This window comes from Sinocyclocheilus rhinocerous, unplaced genomic scaffold, assembly GCF_001515625.1.
Source record: "Sinocyclocheilus rhinocerous isolate Xijiao unplaced genomic scaffold, SAMN03320098_v1.1 scaffold2542, whole genome shotgun sequence".
NCBI classification, from domain to species: domain Eukaryota; kingdom Metazoa; phylum Chordata; class Actinopteri; order Cypriniformes; family Cyprinidae; genus Sinocyclocheilus; species Sinocyclocheilus rhinocerous.
The window spans coordinates 184,500-209,383 of NW_015633236.1; the positions used below are offsets into that span (position 1 = coordinate 184,500).

General features: G+C 36.7%; 2 protein-coding genes across 2 annotated transcripts in view; both read right to left on the bottom strand.

The window, feature by feature from the left end:
* Positions 1–9,211, bottom strand: part of hif1ab (hypoxia inducible factor 1 subunit alpha b) — a 20,614-nt gene extending 11,403 nt beyond the window's left edge. Inside the window, exons 1-2 of the mRNA XM_016557439.1 lie at positions 8,835–9,211; positions 1,629–1,819 (exon numbers count right to left, since the gene is read on the bottom strand). Coding sequence (XP_016412925.1) covers positions 1,629–1,819; positions 8,835–8,866 — 223 coding nt within the window. The 5' untranslated portion in view covers positions 8,867–9,211. The remainder of the gene's footprint in view (positions 1–1,628; positions 1,820–8,834) is intronic.
* Positions 9,212–12,997: 3,786 nt separating this feature from the next.
* LOC107743988 (protein kinase C eta type-like) overlaps positions 12,998–24,884 on the bottom strand; it is a 22,561-nt gene continuing 10,674 nt past the window's right edge. The window contains exons 10-14 of the mRNA XM_016557451.1: positions 23,001–23,155; positions 18,168–18,306; positions 17,880–18,068; positions 14,424–14,570; positions 12,998–13,819 (exon numbers count right to left, since the gene is read on the bottom strand). Of these exons, the coding sequence (XP_016412937.1) occupies positions 13,673–13,819; positions 14,424–14,570; positions 17,880–18,068; positions 18,168–18,306; positions 23,001–23,155 (777 nt within the window). The 3' untranslated portion in view covers positions 12,998–13,672. The remainder of the gene's footprint in view (positions 13,820–14,423; positions 14,571–17,879; positions 18,069–18,167; positions 18,307–23,000; positions 23,156–24,884) is intronic.

Consider the following 24,884-nt stretch of genomic DNA (forward strand, 5'->3'; position numbering starts at 1 on the left):
TATAAACCAATTATAATTAAGTTGCTTAAACAACTATAAACAAAACAGCATCATGTATGTATGCATAATTAATACAAAGGGCGGAAAACCAATCACACAGAGTACATTTTTCATTTAAAAACATGAGATGCAGTGGGATGGGGAAAAACCCGCCATAAAGTCTCGATATATGTTTTTTTTTTCAAAGTTAAACTTGCATTAATTTTACATGGCTTTCTAAACATGCGGCTCTTTTGTGCGAGACGCGAGTGCAACAGTAATAGATGTCTGTCTAGAAAATGCGTGAAATATGCGTTCTGTGTGAATGGCTTGGTTTCGGTTTTGATGTAAACAAGATCTTCTCCGCATTGATGTTCTCTTTTTCCGCTATATATTTAATGAACAACGCAGCAGAGCCGCATCTAGTGGGTTCAACTGGTTAGGCTGACAAAAACATTATAATGCAATGACACCTACATCGTCATCGCATCTCGTGCGCCGCTGATAAGGCCGCCTCCTTAACGCACACCTAAAAGTCGAATGCAACGTTTTTGCTTTCGAATGTGGATTTTTATTTTAAATTCGACGAATATTCGAAATTCGAAAAAAAATTTGACAGCCCTAGTACAAGTGGAGCAGCATTTACTGCAAACAGGGCTGTTCCAAGACACTGAAAACATTGGATCATGAGCTGCTTGCATGTAAACAAACACTTACTTAATTAAATCGCAGCCTTTGCAATTTGATAACCATACTAACCCATTGCAATTTCGGTTAATCATGCAGCCATAGTACATACAAGTATCTAAAAAGTACATATTAGTACTAATATGCACCCTTTGAGGATTCTGCCTCAGTGACAGTGCAGATTGCACATTTTTGCCTCTGTTCATCAGCTCAGTGTTTACAGTATTTGTTTACAATATCGAATAGTAGGGCTGTGCAATATATCGAAATTATCGAAATATTGCAAATGTACATATCGCAATGGCTTGCAATATTTGGGGCCATGAACAAAAGACAAAGAGAAAATCACTCACTGCTCTTACCTAAATAACTTTTCAGTGCATATTGAATTCATAGAGTAAATACTAAGCAGTGTTGTATTTTTCCTTTTTATTATTCAGTTCCTAAACTCATGTTAAAATGACATTTTTATGTAATGCTAGGGTAAAACACTACCGTTCACTTTCAGAAGTTGTTGTAGGGGTGCTTTCTTCTCACAAAAAGTGAAACATGTATGCTAGTTATATTAGAATCAGAATCAGAATTAGCTTTATTCACCACTTAAGTGTGCGCAAACACAAGGAATTTGTTGTGGTTTTACAGGAGCTCTTGATACATACATACATACAAATAACCATATATATATATGACACAAGATAGTTATAGAAGTTCACAGAACTGACTCAGCAACAGCTGAGTAAAACGGTTTCATCTGAGCATGTGGCACTTTAAGCATTATCGTATCGCATATCGAATATCGCATTATTTAATGAGTTACCGCATATCGCATTTTTCTTCAATATTGCACAGCCCTATCGAATAGTGTTTACAATATCTACTGGTGGCAATGTTTTGATTCCCATTTGAATGCGGTGTAACTATTTTGCGTATGTAGATGCAAATATTCAAGTCTGCGTACTGACCAGAGCTGAGCAGCTTCCTCATGCGCAGATAGCTGATGGTCAGCCTCATGATGGAGGCTTTGTCCAGGTGGGAGGTGACATTGTGTGGCAGGGGGAGTTTTTGTGCTAACTCGTAGAACACCTCGGACTCCTTTCCCCTGCGAGATCGCGCTGCATCCCTGGACTTCTCCTTCCTGCGCTCCGAGCTCACCCTGAAAAGACAAGGAAGGACAGTGTTTTGTTACTTTGTCTTGGTGTTTGACAAGAGAGACCTCCTGCGCTAGCGCTTGAGGGCAGCAGCAAGGTCAACTTATTTTAAATCTCTCATTTGAATGGCGCCAAAACTTGCAACGTCAGAGGCCAGAAAGATAGTTTCAATCTGACTGGCTGGTAAAAGGGGTGTGGACATGCTGTGACAGACACAGATACAACCCTTGGAACCCAGCCAACGGTGATAAATGTTGTGGTGTCAGACAGTTTTCAGATTTCCCAACATAAACTTTTCAGCACACCACAAGGAACAAATGTTTGCACACAAACAAGCCATAAAGTAACTGGTCTTACAAGCAAGCAAGGTCAGGATCTGGACAATAAACAGCTCTTGGCCAGAAAAGAACCTCTTTCCTGACAAATAGGTCATCATGAAAAAGCTTTTTGCTAAAATGAGTCTCTATCTCATCATAATTTCTAAAGCAGCCTATCTATTACCCTTGGGACCTCTGCCTATTCTGTCACTGCCAAGACCAACTCCCACACATTTAACAAATGTTTCAGTTCACTGCAATAATGGAGGTCTCTGAAAACAAGCAAAGTTACTGGCAACAAAGAGCAACAAAGTAATGCACAATCTGTAACAAAAGCCACCACCTTCAGCCAGGTGATCATTCACGGTTTACCGATGTAGAAAAATGTTCATTGTTAACAAAAGCTGACACCTCAGGCAAATGGATTAAAATGCTGATAAACTTGTCTTTTCTTAATTCTAGGATTTCACAGAAAACTATCTCGAAGTGGCTTTAAGCAGAAAGTTAAAAACCTCAGATATCCTCAGAAGCTAATTCAACAAAAACCCACATCTTTTATCTGTTTATCAGGTCAGCTGACAAAAGAGGTTAAGCCTCAAACAAGCTTGAAACTAGATATGGAAACATCATTAAGGAACTGGATTTAACCAATGTTTGCAATAACAGCACAAACATGTCATTGTCTGAAAAACAGCAGACAGTGTGGAATGAGTCAATGGTGTTCTTCTGTTTAATTCGATCAGAAGCATCTGAGAATTAATGTTGCATTGGACAGTTACATTGCAACAATATAAAATTTCCTAATACATTGTGAGCAGCCGGGGGTCAAGATCCATCAGAGCTTCATTGTAGTGTTAGTTCATCTGCATGTATTGTCATCAACAGAGGCAAAATAACTCCTTTCCATTTTCAATTATAAACCATTAATGGCCAAGCAACAAATTACACAGTCTGAACACCACTCGTCTCAAACCATTTATACAGTTAACAACTCCCTATGAAATATAATGCTTTCACTGCATAGGAACTTTGCTGCTTTTCTCAAAGTTAAAACTGTGCCATTTTTCTGGCATGCATACAACTATAATGTCATCTGGTTGATATTTTATTTCTCTTTACTTTATTTACATATGTGGCCTTGAGGTGATATAAAAGTTATAAAAAGCAGTCAGATTGCCGTAAAAATACCGTAAAAATTAAAACGTTATGGTACCAGGTTTTTTTAAGTACCGGTGGTACCGAGTACCCGGTCAACCCGGTTCTTGATGCGCTATCCGAAAGGTGCGCAGATGCGCTCTCTTCATAAAAGCACTGAGACATGGCGACCTCAAAATGAAGAAACACATCAAACTAACAAAACACTTTAAAGACAGACACCCAGATCAAATGAAAGAGTTCAAGCTGGTAAGTTTCATTTAATTTTTTTATATTTAGATCAGTGTTTCCCATACATTGATTTATTTGTGGCAGCCCGCCACGTTTTAGGTAGGTGTGGCTGACTCTGAACTTTTATAAAGAATATCTCTTTGGATTTGAGACTTTAGTCTTTGCAACTTTACAGATCTTCTTTATGCACCAAGAGCTTGTAACACTCCAGAGAGAAAGGAAAAATTGAAATCGCATCATATGACCCCTTTAAATTTTTAATATTTAGATCAGTGTTTCCCATACATTGATTTAATTGTGGCGCCCTCCACAATGTCAAAACTGACCGCCACAAATAGATTTTCCAAAAGGCTTTGACTTCGTTGAATAAACATGAGCACTGCACGTGTCAAAGTCGAAACCTGGTGTTATTTTCATTAAAAGCCCTTTAAAATTAAATATGTACACAGTTTGGATTAAATGAAAGTATACCGAATACTGAAATTTTGGTACTGTGACAACACTATTTTGCCATTTATAATTTAAATGACCAATGAGATCGCCATGCAACTTGTAACAAATCTATATATTCCCCATCTAGGAGCTCCAAGGTCAAAGCAGCAACGAGAAACAATGAGTAACCATTGTGTCAACTGTCAAAGCCACGCAACACAAAGAAGGGAAAACGGTTAAGACAGCCTAGTGCCCTAGCAGGAAAAAACAGCATCTTCAGACAGACGGCGTCCTAACTGCTCCCATCCTCCCTATCAAAGTATTTTCTGAAGCAAAGCGGAAATCATTTGGCCAGAAAGAGAGGAAAACCCTTGTGCACAGGGGATGTTAACACACATGCATTTCATTGTGGTTTTCAGCCTGCTTGTGTCTGTGCGTGCCAGTACATTGTCATCTTATGTAAGCTCCATATATGGACTGCTCAATAATATATGTCTACATTATTGACTCTATTCAGGGTAGCTGGAAGGCCCCTTTAGCAAAAGGGAACTTTTTACTCAAATGCAAATGCTTAAGTATGAGGTTGCATTGTATGGTTATAAAATGCAATGAGAAGAGAAAATACAAGAGCTTTCTTTGAAGTGGATATGCCTCATCATGATAACAAAATGGCTAATAAAGTAAGCTGATAACCTTACCAAGACGTCATGTTATGATTTTTTTTTCTGTTATGCAAATCCAATTTGCTGTATTCTCTCGGTCCATTTGCCAAAGCAATCACCAGCTTCTCATGTCTACATTCACTGGCATTACTTAATTACCTATTTGATTTTAATTATTCAACTTTGTGATATAATAATCCATGCCTGTCCATTTCGAACCAATTTCTAGTAATAGATAGCAAGGCTGGGCAGTAGGGATTGTCAACTACACTGTAAAAAAAAATATTTTTCAAAGATGTAAATAAAACAAAGATCGCTGGAGTATGTTTTACAAGAAAATACTATTCCAGTCTTTCTACTTCAAAATTTTATGTTTAATTAAAAGTGTTACTTGCAATTTTTTTGTAATTATTGAAATTTGCCAGCAATGTCTAAGTGAAAATTATTTCATAAAAAAATTTCAGTGCATGTCTATAGTGAATTTGTGAGGTCATTCATCTACATTCATTCTTATTAGGGCTGGGCGATTTTCCAGATTTTATCGATTAATTCAAATTTATTGTTTTGCCACGATTAAATTTTTTAGAAATCGAGGAATTGCGATTTTGAATAGAAATATTACCAAATGTTAGAATTAGACATTTTGACAATATGCTGGTGATAACAGTAAAGAGAAAAGAACGATCAAACCACATGTCGGCGCACGTGATAAACCGCTCACGTGTGACATGCTCTGTGAAGGACCATAAATATAGCGCTAAGCACCATTCACACAGAATGCGCTTTTGTGTTGACAATGATGGAATAGAGGCAGTGGAATAGGTAAAACATGCAAGAAGATGGGAGTGAACTACTTTTAACTTGAGCGCAGTGTTTTTAGAATGGCGTTTCATGCATGAGACACTGCAAGAGTCGCGAGTGCAACAGTCAAAAACACATCCATGTTTACACAGAAAAAACAATGGAAAAGCAGCGCAATCGAATAAAAAAACCTGTAAAGAACTACTACTGTATGTCTGATATTTCATGTTTGCATCATGGTATCTCAGCCAAATATTGTCCTATCCTAACAAACCATCAATGGAAAGCTTATTTATTTGGCTTTCAGATGATGTATAAATCTCAATTTCAAAATATTTACCCTTATGACTGGTTTTGTGGTCCAGGGTCACATTTATAGTTAATAATAGTCTACTGGTGTTATATCTTCAGTCATTTTGAATTTGAATTACCTTGACTTTTGAAAAATTTTTAAAGCATTTTCCTCTTATTGTTTCTGAACACATAATATGCATAAGACAAGTTTGTACAATATGTAGTTGTAGTTTATGCATCTTTTCTACAAAGATATTTAACAAGTGATTTGTTTAACATTTACATTATGTTGACAACTTCATGTGTGCTGCACTTGGAATAGAATTTTCTTTAACTAGAGGGTTAATAAAGAAAAAGTTACTTGAATCATGTTGTAGTTACATTTTCAAGTTGCCTAGTTAAAAATCGTAAAAAAATCGAGAATCTGTCAAACATTCTGGAAAAATCGAGATCGCCCAAATCGCCCTAATTCTTATATAGATATGTTAGTGACATTTATAGTGGTGGTGCATTTCATTTTTTTTTATTATTTTTCTCCTGCTGTTTTTGAACATCTCACCACAAATGTTGCATTTAGGACAGCATCACAAGTTACAAAATAGAAAAAAAACTTTTTAAAACACTTTGGTTCTGTTCCAATCTGTTACACGTAAATGCAAGAATGAATTTAACACAAACATAAATGCATCCGATTGGGTTGAGGTGAAGCCAAAAAGCAAACCCCTGACTATTCGATATGAAAGATATATAGTTTTGCATGCGCTGACTGCTCGATATGCATATATGATAAACATTGTGCAAAGGCAAAATGTAGCGAAGTCTCTAATGCTTGACATTTATATCAAAGTTAATACATTTGCACATTATTTACACTAAGAATATAAAATATTTTTCCAGCTAATTTCGAGAATAATTACAGTCAAACATTATGATATACTGCTATATTGGTTATTCAGAAGTACTCACGCCATGATGTAAGATTTGTCATACCGCCTAATCCGTCCACCTAGGAAGGCTTTAAATTGAGCTCCTAAAAATTAACTGGTTGAATATTTTTAACTACATAATAATGATAACTAAAATCGACACAGGTCTAAAAGTTGGCCTGTTTTACAACATGATTACCAATATAGGCCTAATTGGATTCATATAGATCACATGCAAAACCTTGAAACACAATGACAGAATCGATAAACCTCCTTTTGACCCAAGGCTTATGAAAACACCTCTAAAGAGGAAAACATAACAAGAGGGCCACATTTCAACATTCAAACTGATAGAGGTCTTGCCACAAGACTGGGCAGGAAGTTGCTTTGACGTCAATGGTTAGAGTGATTAAGATTTGAGAGAAGAGATGCAAAAAGCATGTAGCAGCTTGAACTTGGATGCCAACCAAAATAATGTCAGAGGAAAATATTGCCACTGAAAACAATGTATTACTCACGTTAAACAGGGTATAAACTAAAGACCTATCACACAGTATTCTTATAAAAAAATTAGATTATCTTCAAAATCTAGGTATGATTTTTATGGTCGAGGGTCAAACTGACCTTGGATTCAATTCAACCAAAGAACACACTATTAAAAAAATCAGTTAAAACGGCAAACTTTTAACATTAATATTTATCATGCATTACAAGAAAGTGAACTTTCATTTGAACAACATTTTTTACATAAACAGTGATTATAATATAACATTTTTAAAAACATTTTAAACTTTAAAAGTATGGAAAAGTACTTCTGCATGTTTTCTTGAAGCTCAAACAGTAGAAATGAACAAGCAAAAACTAATAAAAATGTCCACTTTCAATGCAGTGTAAGTTTCTTTGGATAAAGGTGGCTGCCAAATGCATAAATGTAAATAACATCAGACAGTAGTTAAGAAACTATTAAATAAAACGTATCCAAAAAGTTTTTATTTTAGGTCTGTGTAGCTGGTTCTTGTATTTTAATGAAATACGACAGGCAAACTGACCTGCAAACATCGTAATTGTAATATAAATTTTTCTATTACACTTTGCATGCATGTTCACAACCCCGAAAGAGAACTCACAAATTTTCAAGAAAAACATGATAGGTTAAACCAGCAACTCCAAAAACTAAATGTGCCAAATTGACCTGTAACTTGCATATAGGCCTAAATGGTGACACACTGGATCTTAGGTTATCTACAATGCCAGTGCCATCCTTCTTGTAAATTCACTAGTACCGAAAAACCAAGCAACATTTTCCAGTCTTAGCAATACCAACACTTATTTCCATCTCATCTCATCTGAGCCCACACTGATGACAGGCCTGAAAAAGAATAAGACACTGTCAGCAAAATCCAAGGACGAATTCTTGCTTCCAGTCCTTTATCCACAAATATGCCAGACTGGCTGGCTGAACAAGGGCAACGAGTTAATGTAAATTGTGGGGTCAAGTGGTCTGAGGGGTATAGAAGGGACCCATCATATGACTAGCTCATGGCTCTCTTATCTTAGAAAATAAACTGCATAAAACATTCAGAAATGAATACAGTACAAAATACCAGAATACAAAGTACACAATTAGTATCCACTGAGCAACGATTATGCCATTTACTTTCTCCTCTATTGTAATAGACGTGCAGCTATCTGATTATTACACTATTTGGAAAAAAGCATGTATTTTATTTTTAATAGAAGCATTTGACATTCATGCTTAAATATGTATGTGCCTATATAAACAACGTGTTTACCCATTCTCATGAGAACTGAATTATGTCTATACTATTATAAACGGTTTATAACCGTTTAAGCAATAAATCAGGGGAAGTTTAAGTGAGCATGCCGCTAGTTTTGTTAGCTTCCTTCCACAGACAGACACTAGACACTCGGTTACCTCAAAAAACACAAATAATGCGTTACAAAGCAAAAAAATATGAGTCTTTAAATGGTTTAGAATGACATTTAATGGTGGTTTAGAGATAAATAGCAGGTATGCGCGCTTTAAACTTGCTCTTAGTTGTTTGGTTAGCCATCCAGCACAAAATGGCGACACGTTCTGTGTGACGGGGGAGGAATATCTTTTGGCCTGTTTACTATACTAAACACAACAAATACCGCTCAGCAGACCACCTTCTTTGACAGAGACACGGGGATCCCTACCTTTTCTTTTCAGTGACAACTCCAGTATCCATTCCTGGGTGAAACCACTCAGAATGTGTTAGGTTTTTCCAAGCCGCGAGGCCAGAAAAATCAAGGACGTGGCCACCTCTCGCTAACAAATAAAAATGTGTTTACGAAAGAAAACGAGCAGACGCTGTAAAACGATCCGATACTAGTCCGGTGTGGTGTGTTGAAAACGTCTGAATGGTAGAGATCAAGCCTCCGGTTCGCTGAAGGTCAAATCATTTGTCCGGCACCGGTCGGTGCAGCTTCTAGTCGGTACGAAGAGTTACCCGTGTCTGCGCTACACTACTCTACTCTCTCTGTGGCCCGCGCGCTCACGAGGCGCTGACGGGAGCGAGCACAGTCATATGAAAACAGACAGCGGTGTCGCACTCAAAAAAAGACATTCACTGAACCGATGGGACATCATCAGTCCAAACAGCACGGTGTGATGTAACCAGCACTATCGATCTCACCACAGATGCAGTAAATTCAAATTACTTGCTTGTCCCACAACCATGTAAGTTTTTTTTCTTTCTCATCCAGTGAATACTGTGTACTGTTTATAACCAATAATTGGTGTTAAAATATAGTCTAATCTTTAATTATTGTTATTATTTAAATTATAATAAGGATTAGGTAATGGAGGACAATTATTTTACAAAATAATTACACCAGCCACCTTGTCAAACAAGAGCAACTCCTAACCAGCAAGAAGACCTTTAGCATTTACTAGCAACCTTCCAGAACACCCTAGAATCAACCAGCAACCAGGCAGAACACCCAACACCCTAGCAGCTAGCCAGAGCACCTTAACAGCCGGTGAAAATAACCTAGCAACTCGCCAAACCCCATACCAACCATCAAACAACCCTATTTGTTTAACCACATCCAGGTAACCAACCAGCACACTGCAACCACCAAGCAATGTCCAGATAATCTATCTGCTGACTATACAGTTTGTAAAAATTTAGCACTTTAAAATGACCTATTTAAATAGTGAGATCAGACTCTTGTCAGGCCAACATCAAAAACTGTCTCAATAAACCTTACTTACCTAGTCAAGTTGGCAATAGTTGAGACAGGTTGCATTCCCTCAATTCATGAAAACAGCATTTACATTTTTTAAAAATCACTTTCAGAAATTTTTTTTCAAGCTTACAAACTATAAATGCATGGAACAGCTTGAGCATTTAAAGTGGCAGTCGCATATAGAGCGCACTTATTTAAAAAAACAGAACGTTATTGTATTGGTGTGGGTGCTATATATGTATATATGTATCACTACAGTTGTAACTTATATGTCATTTATTCATTCTGAAACGGATTTTTGATAGTGTTCATAGGCATTATTTAATAAATAAATGCTGTTTCCAGTGAAGGAATGCAAACTGCCTCAACTCAAACTAAACCAAAAGTAAGGTTTTTGATGTTTTGATGCTGTACAGTCAGACAGATTAGCAGGCCGTTGCTAGGTGGTTGCAAGAGTGTTCTGGTTGTTTATCAGGATGTGGTTAAACAAATAGTTATTGGTCATAGTGGGCCTTAACTTTGGCCAATTTTATGGTTGTATAGAGAAGTGGCTGGTGTTGCTGACAAAATTTTCAGCAGAATTTCAGCAGTTTCCTCAAATGTGTTGGTTTTCTGTTTCTTCCTGCTGGTACGACCTCATTTGCACTTTAGATATTTCCTTTCAGCACCACCAACCTAAATTATATATTCAGGTTCCAATAGTTATTTCTAAGTAGTTATTTATATACATATGTAAATGCACATATTTAATCCAAAATTCAGTCAAATTCTCTTCAAGATAAAATTGCTCCAGTATTCCATGAAAATGACTGTAAGTTGTAAGCTGTTGTTTATAAGCAGTGTGCCAATGGATACAGCATCATTAGGGTTAACTGTCAGATGCAGCCAAGGCCATATTTATGGTTTCTACTGATGTGGAGGACGAGGCAGTGATTGTCATTGACTCATGGTGATCACTGACAGACATAACTGTAATAGATGGACAAGGTTGAAACTAATGAAACTGAAGTGATTTAGTGGAAAGCACATGACTGGAAACAAATAGTTAATATCCATGGAGAAGTTCTATGAAAATAAAATCGGACTGATGAAACTAACAGCAAGCAAAAGATTGAAAACAGTTCTTCACTGTCAGCCAGTTGACTTAGAAGTTTAAGGAAAAATAGACTTGCACAATTCTATGGTGTCATACACGAGTCTTACTGTATAAAGAATGATACATGTTCTTAATCCAGATATGAAAGGGAAGATTTGAGCTTTTATGTCAGTTTGCTGATGTTGATGGTTGTATTTTGCCGTTGTAAAGAGTTTCTGTCTTCCCGCACCTGACAGCTTTGATCAAACCTTCAGGTAAAGGAGTTGCTTTAGTGGGTGTTAAACCCTTTCACCTGTCAAAGTGGGTTGTGAAGGGCTTTAAGGCTCTAAAAATAAGCAGTTGCTTTCTCTCTGCCATTCAGGAAAGATTAGAAGAATTACCAGGTTGCTGCTGGGAATGCTTCAGCAAAAGCAATCAGCTGCAAAATAACACAGTAAACACTGTGTTCCCAGTAACGTCATCTCTTGTAGCATGAAGCCCAAGGCCCAAATTACAGACTATCAGAATCTGAGTCAAATATGGCAAGGGAGGAAACTGAGGAAATAATGAAAGATAAAATGCCATATATGAACCATACTGCTCCAGTTCTAAAAATATCATCAGTATGTCCATCTCTGAGATCAAGCTAATCAAAAATAATAATTTCTTTTCCAGTTGGGACTGAAGAGTCAACAGCTGATATCATGCATCATCAGGAGTGTTTTTCCGCAGAGCAGGACATCTGCTAATTTCAACTCCAAACTCACATGTTCCCAACAAGCCAGTGGGACCAAAATGTTTGTTTTTAATAGTTAATTGTGTGACCATTATTTCTGATGGTGGAAAAGTGAACAGCCAAACTCTACTGGAACACTGTAGGATACAGAAAAGCCCCTGAATAGAATTAGCAGAGACTCAGAAACACTTCAATTCCAGTAAGAGCTTACTCTGCTTGCCAAGACCATTATTTCTGAACCGCTAAAATAAATGCAATACATTTGGCACATTTTGGAGGAACCCAATGAACTTCTCAGCAGTGCTGACTCAATGAATGGTTTGAGTCATGAAGACACCTCCCAACCAGACATGGCTGGTTTTTGGCAGTTTAACACCACAAGCCTAACTGGAAAAATCACCAGAGCACCTGACTGCAAGTCAAAACTTTTCACACACCATCATCACTGAGAATTCAGAATGGAGAGTATTTCATCATATCACCTGCATGGAACTGCTTCTGGAAACAATATCAAAATATTCTCTAACAGTGAGAAACGTACAGTGGAACTTACAAGTGAAACGGGCCAATCCGTAAATGTTAAAATACTCACTATGTCACAAGTATAGCCACAAAAAGTAAACAATATGCATGCTAACATGATTTTAGTGTTAAGAAATAATCTTTTCTATGTGAAGTTGTTTTTAGTTCAATTTTACAACTTTGTTGTCATGACAAAGTAATGTCAAAATACTAAAAAGATCATAAAAACAGCTTTTCAGCTCAAATAATACACAAGTTCTAAAAGAGGAATTAACATGCTTTTATAAAATTATGAGTAAATGTTATTTTATGTGCCTCAGAGAAATGTTTCTTTCTGTTTTAAGAAAATGAGTAGAAAGCATTTTTTTCTGGTATTATGCCTCAAATTCTGTCGATTGATCCTAACCTGTATTAAACCCGCAATAGTCCCTGAATCAGGTGTAAGTATATTTAACTAATACCAAAAATAAATTGCTTGACAATAAATAAGCAGATCATTCTTCGTCATCTCTAAAACAGCTTTGTCATTATTTATCTCACTATCACTGCTATTGTCTGCCAGAAAAATGCCAACGAAAATGTGTCAGCCACCGAGTTTCCAGTTACAACTGGTTTGGGGCAAGCGCGTAAAAACCTTTGTTGGGTAATGCCACTTTTCAAACAAGAGAATGCTTGAATAGAAAACAATAATCACTACAGCCAAATTTCCAGACATGTAATTCAAGCACAAAACAAATCAATAGAAATGAAAAAAGAATGGGGTCTTCAGTCCAGTTGTATAAGCTACTTCGTAGAACAGACCTCAAGTTTAATATTTTATGCTCATAAAAGCGTCTTAACCCCATTAACAGTGTGCAGCATTAGTTGATGGTGTATTATCAGTGTATAAAGGCTGCTTCAAATACTGGGTAAGCTCGTGAGAACAACAAATGAATCAAGGGTAATACATTATTCAAGGAGGATTTCCACGTCTACAGAGAAATGTGACATGACCGCAGCTCTGTTTGTCCTTTGAGGTGTAAAGGATATGTTTTTTTGTTTTTCTCATGAAAGTTTCATGTTTCTATCTCACGCCATGAGTCCCCTGATTCATTATTCAATGAACTGGACAGGTGATATGTGTTGTCACATGTGCTTTAGGTAAACCAAAATTGTCTCTTATAGCCTGTTACAAAAGGATTTTCCAAGTTCATAATTTAGACTTTAGTTAGAATTACTTTACAATACATCACATAACTTTCAGGAGATCATTATTTTCTTCCTGTCATTGCCTTTACAAATAATCCTTTGGTCTGGATGGTCCAGTGGAGTATATTGTATTGCCTTCTAGTTTGAATCATGTCCAAATTCTTGTCAGACTTGGCAAAAAGTTTGTCAACAGAATGTATCACAACAAGTTCGCTAGAAGGAGTTAATTAGGGAAAGTAACATATAATCTATGTAAGTAAAATAAATAAACCACAGCTGATGTTAGTGCAGTCGCAGCTCTGGAGCTGTGTAGGTGAAGTCTTTAAAATCGTCCTGGTGGAAAGAAAAAAGACTGTCCTCAATAGGTGTAAGACAGGGTTCCTCTTGAGTGAAGTCAGGGTCAAAATTGTTCACATCTTCAATAGAATCCTACAAAGCAAAACAAAACAAAACATTATTTTTGACCAATATTCACACTTATCCAATTAATCAGTTATCAGTTCTTTTATGTTTATCAGTGTACTGATAAATGCCACCATTTGGTGGATCTATAAAGAATATAATTCAACAACAGTATTTCAAAGTACATTTATTTATTTATTTACTTAATTTTGTTTTCTATTTATTTATTATATCATTTATTTAACAGTGTTTACAAACACATACATATATATATATAAAATGAAATATATAAAATTGTAAAATGTTTGCATAAATACAATGGAATAACTAATAAAATTAACAACAACAACAACAACATTAATATTAATAATAAAAGATAACTTAGGCTATTATTATTAATAATATTAAACTAGTCGTAATTTATACTGTGTTTAATTGTAGTAGTTGAATGATAATACATTATTTTATCAAATAAATTCAAATGAAATTAATTAAAAGAAATCAGTAAATAAAAAAGGTCCTGAATATTCAATATAAATACAATCTCTATCAGTATCAGTCATAAATGGTGCACAATACAAATATCGCACAATACACACGGTATTAAACAGAAGTGGTGATGTAGGCTTACTATTCGAGGTGTGAAAGGTGGTGCGATCTCTCGTCTGTTCAGCTTCTCCCAGTCCAGTCCTGTGAAGAACGGGTGTGCAGTGATGGCCTCTTCTCCTCCATCTCTATCCATGCAGCCCAGCCGACACGCTGGGTCTCTGGTGAGTAACTGTGTAGAGAGTAAACAGAAATCTTCATCATCTATAGCTTTTGAACGCAGTGCTTGAAAAGTGCACTTGAGCTACAGTATCTTTCAAATAAATGCCACTTGGTTTCTTATGCAAGAACATGACTATATTTGAACTGCAATAAGCCCAAATACTTTTAACAACAAGACAAATACGAAATTTGCCGTATGCGGATAAACTAGAAGTGATATTTTGTTAAGAATCACTGGAAAAATACAACTTTGTCTTTTTACACTTTCACAATTGTCTAGAAAGTTTACTGCCCACAATACTGCACAGATCACTGACTTAAGCCCTTGGAAACAGTTATTAGGGATTTTACTCCACTAATGCAAGAAGACCTCTACTCAGTCACGTGATGTTAATCCTTCTACCATGACACAGCTCTTTAACCCTTCATGGGGCACAATGGAGCTTATGTAATGAGGCACAACAGGGACAGTCTGTGATCCTGACATCCTGGGTCTTTTGAGGGATGAAACGGCAGCCCACAGGCTGTGCTCTCCGCAGCAAATTAGCCTCATGTTTACTGGTGCTTATATAGGAACAGTTGGCCAAAACACACAGAAAGCTGGCCAAAGCCTCTCGGCTGCATTAGCCAAGAAACATATTCACACGGAGCTCTTAAATGAAGCCAGTTTTGAGTTTTTTTCTTGTGAGTAAAGCTGAAAAAGTCATGTTTCGGCAGTTTTGATATAAATGTTTTGGCAATGAGTGATCACAACAGAAGAGGAAGAGAGTTGTTTAATGAGACGTCACTGCCAGGAAAGTCACAGATTTCCCAACATAGCTGCCTGAGAGTCAATACACTGGGGTTGTGTCCTTAGTGTAAAAGTAAAGCAGTCTGTCTAGTAAAAGTCAGACAAATGTACTTGCTATTAGAGCCCTGCACGGGCCTCAAATTTAGGCCCTAGCCTGGCCCGTGTCCGACAGCTTATCAGAATTACCGGCCCGAGTCCGAGCCCGAGCTTGAGCCTGACCCGAGCACATCTTTTTTTCCCCTTCTCCCAAAACAGCTTATACTACTGTTTCAGCTATTAAAATAGTTCAGTTTTGTATGTAATCGCAAAGGAATTATATTTAGTTTCGTTTTTTTATGAAGTTAATTTAAAAAACCGTTTGGAGCATTTTTTGTTCGTTAAATATAAGTTTTTGTTTTTTTAAAGTAACCACCAAGCGGCCAGCCTATGTTTGATGATCAATTTAGCCTTCTCAAATCATCACGACTTGCCTAAAATAAAATCTATAGATATAAAACAGTTCAAGCATATAACAATGTTTAAACGTTAAACCTAGATAAATGTGCGCTATATCCAATAGTTTGTGCGGAGAGTGGAAGCTAAAGCGCGCTTTGCAGGAGGACATGGAGGCGCCAGCGCGATCACTTGCATTTTTTTTCAGTGGATACACCGTCATTTTTGCTCATAAAGGTAAGAGCAACACATCATTCGTAGCTGTAAAGGGTCTACTTTTATTTGTGTGCACTCACAATATCAACAAAACGTTGTGCTTTTATAAAATAAAGAAAACAAACATGATGCGCTTTCTGCCGTCTCTTCTTCAACAGGAGCGCTTCACAAAAATGAACCAAAACTCAGCGAATACATGTCTCACAGACATGATAAATATATCTATAGAAAGCTTTAAATTACTACTTAATGAAATAAAACAAATCAAAAACAAAAACTATTTCATTATAATCATAATCCGTAAAGATGCACTTCTGTCTAAAGGCGCGTCTAATGAGGAGATTGCACTCAGGATCGACAACTTCATCCTTGCGACACCGACTCAGAAAACACTAGTTTATTAGTAAATAACTCAAATATCTCCTTACTATTTCCCCCTGTCACATTTATGGTAATTACTTTTGCCGGTGCTTTGCGGCAAGCTTAAGCCTATTGCTTGCATTTGAACGCAGAACTGTTCAGCTGCGCTGACGGCAAGCACCATACATACTGCTGCTGCGGGACACTAAACACCGTCGAGCCGCTCTTGACAGTCTCGGTAGCACGGTCTCCTGTTGTTTCCACCAGCGAGGCAATTTTTTTCATCACTAATTGATGGATGTCTAAAATATACAAAATAAGGAGAAGCCTAAAACAGGCCCAAGGCCCGGCCCGCGTCTGAACTATGACGTGAAAATTGGCCCGAAGCCCGGCCAGAGGGGTGTAAAAAAGTCAGGGCCCGTCGGGCCCGGGCTGAAATGCAGGGCTCTACTTGCTATGCAAAACAAAATGGATTTCATTAAAGTGACGTCTGTGAGTGTTTTACATATGAAGTTATAATCTAGCTAAAAGGCTTTTTTGTGTAGTTGAGCTACAGTCTTCATTGCTCTGGTTTTATTTTAGTTTAGCATTTGCACTTTGCCAAACAGTCCTGGTCCTTACAGCTTCACACACAGTTAATGACATGTAGTCATAGACAAGGAGATGAGGAGATTATTTTATTTCTGTAGAGACAGAATGTAGAATATAAAATTATATATTTGAAGGTTAAATACATGACTAATACCTCTGTCTTTTAAAATCCAATGCTGGATGAAGCCGAGCTACAATGACTTTTTCCAAGACCTTTTATTGAGACAAACTGTCTTAATCTGACTGAAATTAAACTTTTAAAGTGCAACCTTTGTTTAAAGGGGTCATATGATGCGATTTCAAGTTTTCCTTTCTCTTTGGAGTGTTACAAGCTCTTGGTGCATAAAGAAGATCTGTAAAGTTGCAAAGACTAAAGTCTCAAATCCAAAGAGATATTCTTTATAAAAGTTAAGAGTCAACCACGCCTACCTAAAACGGCTCGTTCTAACACGCCCCCACATATCTACCTCACTATGTGGAAATATTAGCATAATGCCGCCGAAATGTCCACGCAAAGAAAGAAGGCGTGGTTTCAGGAACAGCAATCGTGTTGATGCAGCCATGTCGGGAGACTCTGTGTGGTTCAGTGCAAAAGCAAAAGCACTTTATTTGGCCTTCCGGAAGTAGATGCAATTAGGAATCATTGGTTAAGATTTATTTTAGTGCTGGGCGGTATACCGGTTCATACAGAATACCGGTGATGATTTTTGTTATGATATGAATTGGCTTTGTTGAAAACGACGTGTTTGAGAGAGGCGGGGCATAGAGGACCTACAATAATGTACAGTATTTGAAAAATAATGTGTTTTTTGAACATTAAAGCATGTCAACATATTCTGTTACACCAAATACACAAAATAATGATCTTTAAAATAGCATCATATGACCCCTTTAATCAGTCTGATATTTTGACTGTAGATCTAGACTCACTCCTCTAAGGATGTCCTCCGCCTCGTTGCTGAGCCAAGATGAATAAATGATCTCATCTTTGAGGATGCACTCAAACAGCTCGTCCTCAGTCTCTGCTTCAAATGGAGCATGACCTGACAGCATCTCGTAAAGCAGCACACCCAGAGCCCACCAGTCCACTGATACACCATACGGTTCCTCCAGGATGATCTGAGAGAGACACAACATAAAACAAGCTATACAGGAAGAGAACACACTCCCAAATATTAAGCACCATCTTCTTTTAAATGATCTTTTAGTGATGATCACCTCAGGTGCAATATAATCGGGAGTCCCACAGAAGGTACTAGTGAGTTTTCCTTCACGTATATCCTCTTTGCACATGCCAAAATCTGCCAGTTTGCAGTGGCCATCTCTGTCCAGGAGAATATTGTCCAGTTTGAGGTCCCTTTGATAGAAAAACAAAACAGGATGGCATTTTTACCATGCTGTAGTAAGTGATATAGCATTCTACAAAATGTACTATTTGAAATCAAACTGAAGTAAGCTGAAGAATTAAAATACAAACCAAGTAGACAAAATGACTAAAACGTAAACTAAAATGGAAATGAAAACTGGAAATATAAAAATAAAAACTCATTCAAAATACTACAATGATATTAATAAAATAACACAGGGTGTACCCATCAAATAAGTGATAATATTTTTTTACATATTTTCCTTGCACCTTGAATACACGAGAGTACAGGTTTTAAATATATTATATTATTTATTTCAAAAATCAACTATTATTTATCCATAAAAAAATACCATTACTTTTTTACTTTGACTAAATATAAAAATCGTATGGATTTTCTTTACTTAATCTGTGTAATTCCGCTGAATTTATTTAAACATGTTAAAATGCATTCTATGCAGCAGAGAATACTCTTACTGGTAGCTAAAAGCAATTATTAAATGCTTTAAATAGCCAAAATATTTTATAAATGGACTGCAGGATTTGTTTAATTTTATGAATGACAGGTATTACAACTCATGTGTGCCTAAGCATTAAGTACTCAATAACAAGTGAACAGCTTGTAGTAGCACAAAAATGTAAACAAAATATTGCAAACACATCATGGTAAATAACAAATGGGGTTCACAGAGTTCAAATAGTATTGACACACAGTGACAAAGTGAGCATGTAGTGCAAATGCTTGCATGCTTGACACAAGGGTGAAGAGTAATCAGCACAAGAAGCAGCATTCAGTCTCCTGTCATCAGAGACGAAGAAGCATATTGATCCCGTGGAAAAGAGAGTGACGGAACGTAAATTGGACTAACAGCCTGTTGTGGTCAAGTTTCCCAAGGAAATTTGGTCTGATTTCATTAGAACACAATTAACAGAGGAGACACTGAGAGGTGACCTCTTTTCTATGTTGTTAAAAGCGCGTGACTCTGCCGCATTACCTAGTAAACAACAAAGTTTGTTTTAAAGCAAACACTCTGATCCCATTACTCACTACTTCATTCAGTCAGGGTATTAATACTTCAATGTATGTGCAACACTGTTAATGATATGTGACCCTGGACCACAAAACCAGTCATAAGGGTCAATTTTTCGAAATTGAGATTTATACATCATCTGAAAGCTGAATAAATACGTTTTCCATTGATGTATGGTTTGTTAGGATAGGACAATATTTGGCCAAGATACAACTATTTGAAAATCTGGAATCTGTGGGTGCAAAAAAAAAAAAATCTAAATATGGAGAAAATCGCCTTTAATGTTGTCCAAATGAAGTTCTTAGCAATGCATATTACTAATCAAAAATTGAGTTTTGATATATTTACGGTAGGAAATTAACAAAATATATTAATGGAACATGATCTTTACTTAATATCCTAATGATTTTTGGCATAAAAGAAAAATCAATCATTTTGACCCATACAATGTATTTTTGGCTATTGCTACCTTAATATCTTAATGATTTTTGACATAAAAGAAAAATCAATAATTTTGACCCATACAATGTATTTTTGCCTATTGGTACAAATATACCCCAGCGACTTAAGACTGGTTTTGTGCTCCAGGGTCACATATAGTCACAAACATTCATAAAATCATTCTCTTTACTTGAGAATAGTTGAATCAGTCAAATAATAAAGGAAGTTTCCTTGCATATCTGGAAGGATATTGGCAGAAAAAAACACTGCTTCCTACCATAGCTTGGAAAGAAAATCAATATACATTGTGTTTTGGTCATATTAAGGAGCACAATTGTTTTCAACATTGATAATAATAAGAAATGTGTCTTGAATGGCAAATCAGCATATTAAAGTGATTTCTGAAGGATCATGGATTTCTGAAGGATGCTGGAAATTCAGCTAAATAATATACATTTTAAAATATTTGTGTCTTCTTGTTTCATCACAAACAATTTATACAAAGGTTATTCTTGTTTTATGAATCAAGTAAATGGCACAAATGGAAGAGAGGGAGAATGACAGGAAAATCAAAAATATATCTTAACTTGCTATACTTCATGCCTAATGAACAAGAACAGAGACATGCGGAGCCTCACGCTCGCAATGTCGGAGAGTTGGCGCTGGCAAAAATAACAGCGTGGCAGACTCACCAGCCTGGCCATCAACCACAGCCCAAGTCTGCAGCTGGAGAACTGGCAGAAATATTTCAGGCCCTGTAAAAATGGACAAGTCTCTCTTCTGCCCAACCATCAGTGACGTAACCGCATACTTTCTTCTCTACGTAAAACAACCCAAGTCTCTTGCAATGTTGCAACAAAAGTCTTCAAGCACCAACTATTCTGATAAAAAATAAATGGTTTGTTGGCACCGATAGCCTTGTGGTTAGTGTGCCGACATATAGCGCAACTGTGCTCACAGTGACCCGAATTTGAATCCCGTCTGGAGGGCCTTTGATCCCACCCCCCTCACTTCACCCAATGCTTTCCTGTCTGCTCCCTACTGTCCTGTGGCAAATAAAGGCAAAAGCCCATAAATATAACTTTAAAAAAATTTAATGGTTTATCAATGAAAGGAATTGTTCACCAAAAATTTAAATGTAATGATAATTTACTCACCCTCGGGCCATCCTAGAATTAGATGAGTTTGTTTCTTCATCGGATTTGGAGAAATTTATAGCTTTACATTATTTGCTCACCCGTAAATCCTCTATAGTGAATGGGTGCCGTCAGAATGAAAGTCAAAACAGCTGATAAAAACATCACAATAATCCACAAGTAATTCACACAACTCCAGTCCATCAAATAATGACTGGCTCAAATACAAGCCCATAATCCATAATAACACTTCCTCCAGTGAAAAGGTACATCACCTGTTGTCCTCTCACAAAAAAATCCACTAACATATTTGTTCAGAAAATCGGACTGTGCTTGATCTGTGCATATTTCTCTCCTGATTCAAATGGACAAATGTTTCACTGGGGAAATCAATGTTATAGATAGAGGACTCTCAAAATAGATTTGTTTATTGTAAACATACAGCTTTTCACTTCACATGATGTTAATTGATGGACTGGAATGGAATTGATGGAGTTATGTGGATTATTGTGATGTTTTTTGACTCTCATTCTGACGGCACCCATTCAGTGCAGAGGATATCCATTGGTGAGCAAGTAATGCTAGATTTCCCAAAATCTGTTGAGATGAAGAAACAAACTCATCTGGAAACAAACTCATCTTGGATGGCCTGAAGATGAGTACATTTTTTGCAAATTTTCATTTTTGTGTGAACTATACCTTTCATTGAAAAAAAACCCCCGAAAACAACAATAGAAAGAGCTTCCTTTCTGAAAACCTTTTGGAAACCACGTGTACTTTAGAAACAGTGGAACCGTTTGAGAGGTCAATAAACACTGCATTTGCAGTTTCTCCAAGCCTCCGGGTAGAACCTGCTGAAGTGAGACTAAAACACTAAAGTCATTAATGCACTCCTCGTTTCCGTCATGCACTGTCATATGTTTTGAATGAACCCGGTATAGTCCAGTCCTCAGATTAGAGCAGAGCCAGATTACATGGCATTACAGCAGCCTCTAATATAGGATCGAGAGTAAGTAAGGTAAAGTGGAGAGGAACAGCTTGATGACTCAGAGGTCAACGAATCGTTGTACTGCTGGATTATAAAAGAGCTGTGTTACAGGTGGTCCCGTAAAATCCATGCTGAAATGTTGTAATGGGCATGATGAGAATATTTTAATATATATTTGGAATAATCTCTGTGCATACTATATTGCACTTCATAACAAACAAAATCATGTGATAAACAGAGCAGTGCACAGGCCGCTCTCTCTCTCTCTCTCTCTCTCTCTCTCTCCCTCGTGCTCTCTGTTTCCCTGAGTAAACAGCTTATGTAATAATAGCTCCATTGCATGCTGGGCAGTGGGCAGGGCTGTAACATCAGACCAAGTCCTCACTCAAAATGTCCCCACAGTCCTCTTGCACTACAACACTGCCATCTTTCCCAAGACTCTTTATCATTCCCCCCTTAAGCTTCACTTCACAGAAGTGTTATAATTACCCTAAAATAATTAGCTTTAAAGCCCAATAAAATCAAAAGGAAAGGTGAGAGTGGCCATAAAAGGGGCCATATGGTTGTAAAGATGACCAGGGGTTCAGCAGAGTTCACCAGCATTCCTCTAAAAGGTCCCGCAGGGAAGCTCGTAAATGCCACAAGCCTTATCTGAATGGGAAAGCAGTTTGTCAGATGTGTTTATATTTGGGCTTGGCTCTATTACAGGGGTGATCAGAAAGCTTACTCAGGTAGGCAAAGGTCATGTGATTACAGCCAGGAAGAGCACAATGTCACGTCATGGAAAAGGACGACTAAGCCAGGGGCGGAGACTGTCTGTAAAATCTGACTAAGTGTGTCAGGACATGCGCAGACAAGATTTCACAGGCATGTCAAAGCAAATAACTGAGGGCAGTGGCATTGGAGTGTGAACATCTGCAGTATTTTCAGATGAACATTATGGATTTCAAATACACTTTCTTCTTAAATTAGGGAATTAAATGTTTTGTACATTAAACCAGTAAGGAAACTATTACATCCACAGCTAGCTCAAAAGTAATGTAATGACAGGAAATGTGCGATGTTAAAATAATCCTCAGTATTCCTCACCTGTAAATGATGCCTTTGGAGTGAAGGAACATAAGGGCCGAAATGATCTCTGTGGCATAAAACCGTGCTCGTGGCTCATCAAAACGCCTGCACTTCTGGATGTGGAACATGAGGTCACCACCATTCACAAACTCCATGACAAAGAATAACCGCTCCTGAGAAATGAATAACACAGGTTAGCATACACATGGAAAAACATTTTATAAAAGTAAGGGAATATATTATTGTACTCCTTCCAGCATTTTTAACTACAGTATGTGTACTTGTGTACTAAAACACAGTGATGCAGTACAAAATACTGCCATTCAAAAGTTTGGGATCAGTAAGATTTTTAATGTTCAAGGCTGTATCTATTTGATCAAAAATACAGAAAAAAAACAACAACGTAATTTTGTGAAATATTATTGCGACTTAAAATAACAGTTTTTTTAATTTGAATATACTTTAAAATATAATTTATTTCTGTGACGCAAAGCTGAGTTTTCAGCATGATTACTTCAGTCTTCAATGTCACATGATCCTTCAGAAATCATTCTAATATGCTGATTTAAAATTAATGTTGGAAACAGTTGTGCCGCTTAATATTTTTTAGGACCTGTGATACTTTTTTCAGGATTCTTTGATAAATAAAAGGTAAAAAGAACAGTGTTTATTCAAAATATATGTGTTAAATAGATAAAAAGTGTTTAAAAATGTGTTAAATGGATAAAAAGTGATAGTAAAGACTTATATTGTTAGAAAAGATTTCTATTTTGAATAAATGCTGTTTTCTATTTTGAATAAATGCTTTTTAACTTTTTATTCATCAAGGAATCAAAGAAAAAAGTAACACAGGTTCTAAAAATATTAAGCAGCACAACAAAAAACGATAATAAATCAGCATATTAGAATGATTTCTGAAGGATCATGTGACACTGAAGACTGGAGTAATGGCTGATGAAAATTCAGTGCTGCGTCAAAGAAATAAATAATATTATAAAGTATATTAAAATAGGAAAACAATATTAGAAATTGCATACATTCTTTTTTTCATTAAAGTTTTTTTCTGTATTTTTGATCAAATAAATACAGCCTTAAAGGGTTAGTTCACCCAAAAATGAAAATTAGGCTGCGTTTTACTCACCCCCGAGGCATCCTAGGTGTATATGACTTTCGTCTTACAAACACGCATCGATTCGCTACAGAAGGCCTTTGTTCACCCCCCCCACCCCGGAGCCGTGTGAGACACTTTTTAATGGATGGGCGATTTTTATTTAATTTATTTTGGACTGAAGCAATGCAACACCCGCTGACTGCAATGATAGAGATTTTAATGTTTTTGAAAAAAAGTATTTTGTCTTTGTTTGCTCACTGAGTCTCCATTTGTTTGATACAGTAAAAAAAATGCTCTTTTAAAAAATCTCTTTACTGAGAGAGAGAGAGAGAGAGAGAGAGAGAGAGAGAGAGAGATATGTAGCGTTGTAGTGTTTGTGGTCAGGAGACATAAGATGTGTAAGTCAACAGAAAGCTTGCATCACTTCCCTTTAGCTAGTATCCTCCCACACTTTCACTGAGTTGCTCTGGTATGCAGATGATAGGCTACTTCTCAGCAGGAAGTGAATACTGTTCCGCACAATGTTACTCTAAACAATGATAGAGCTTGAAAGATCAAAGACAATTTTTAATATAACTCTGACTGGATTAGTCTGAAAGAAGAAAGTCATATACACCTAGGATGCCTCGGGGGTGAGAAAAACGCAGCCTAATTTTTATTTTTTGGGTGAACTAACCCTTTAATGAGCATAAGAAACTCCATTAAAAACATTAAATATCTTACTGATCCCAAATTTTTGAATGGCAGTGTACAAATTTCTCTATATATTTTATATATATATATATATATAT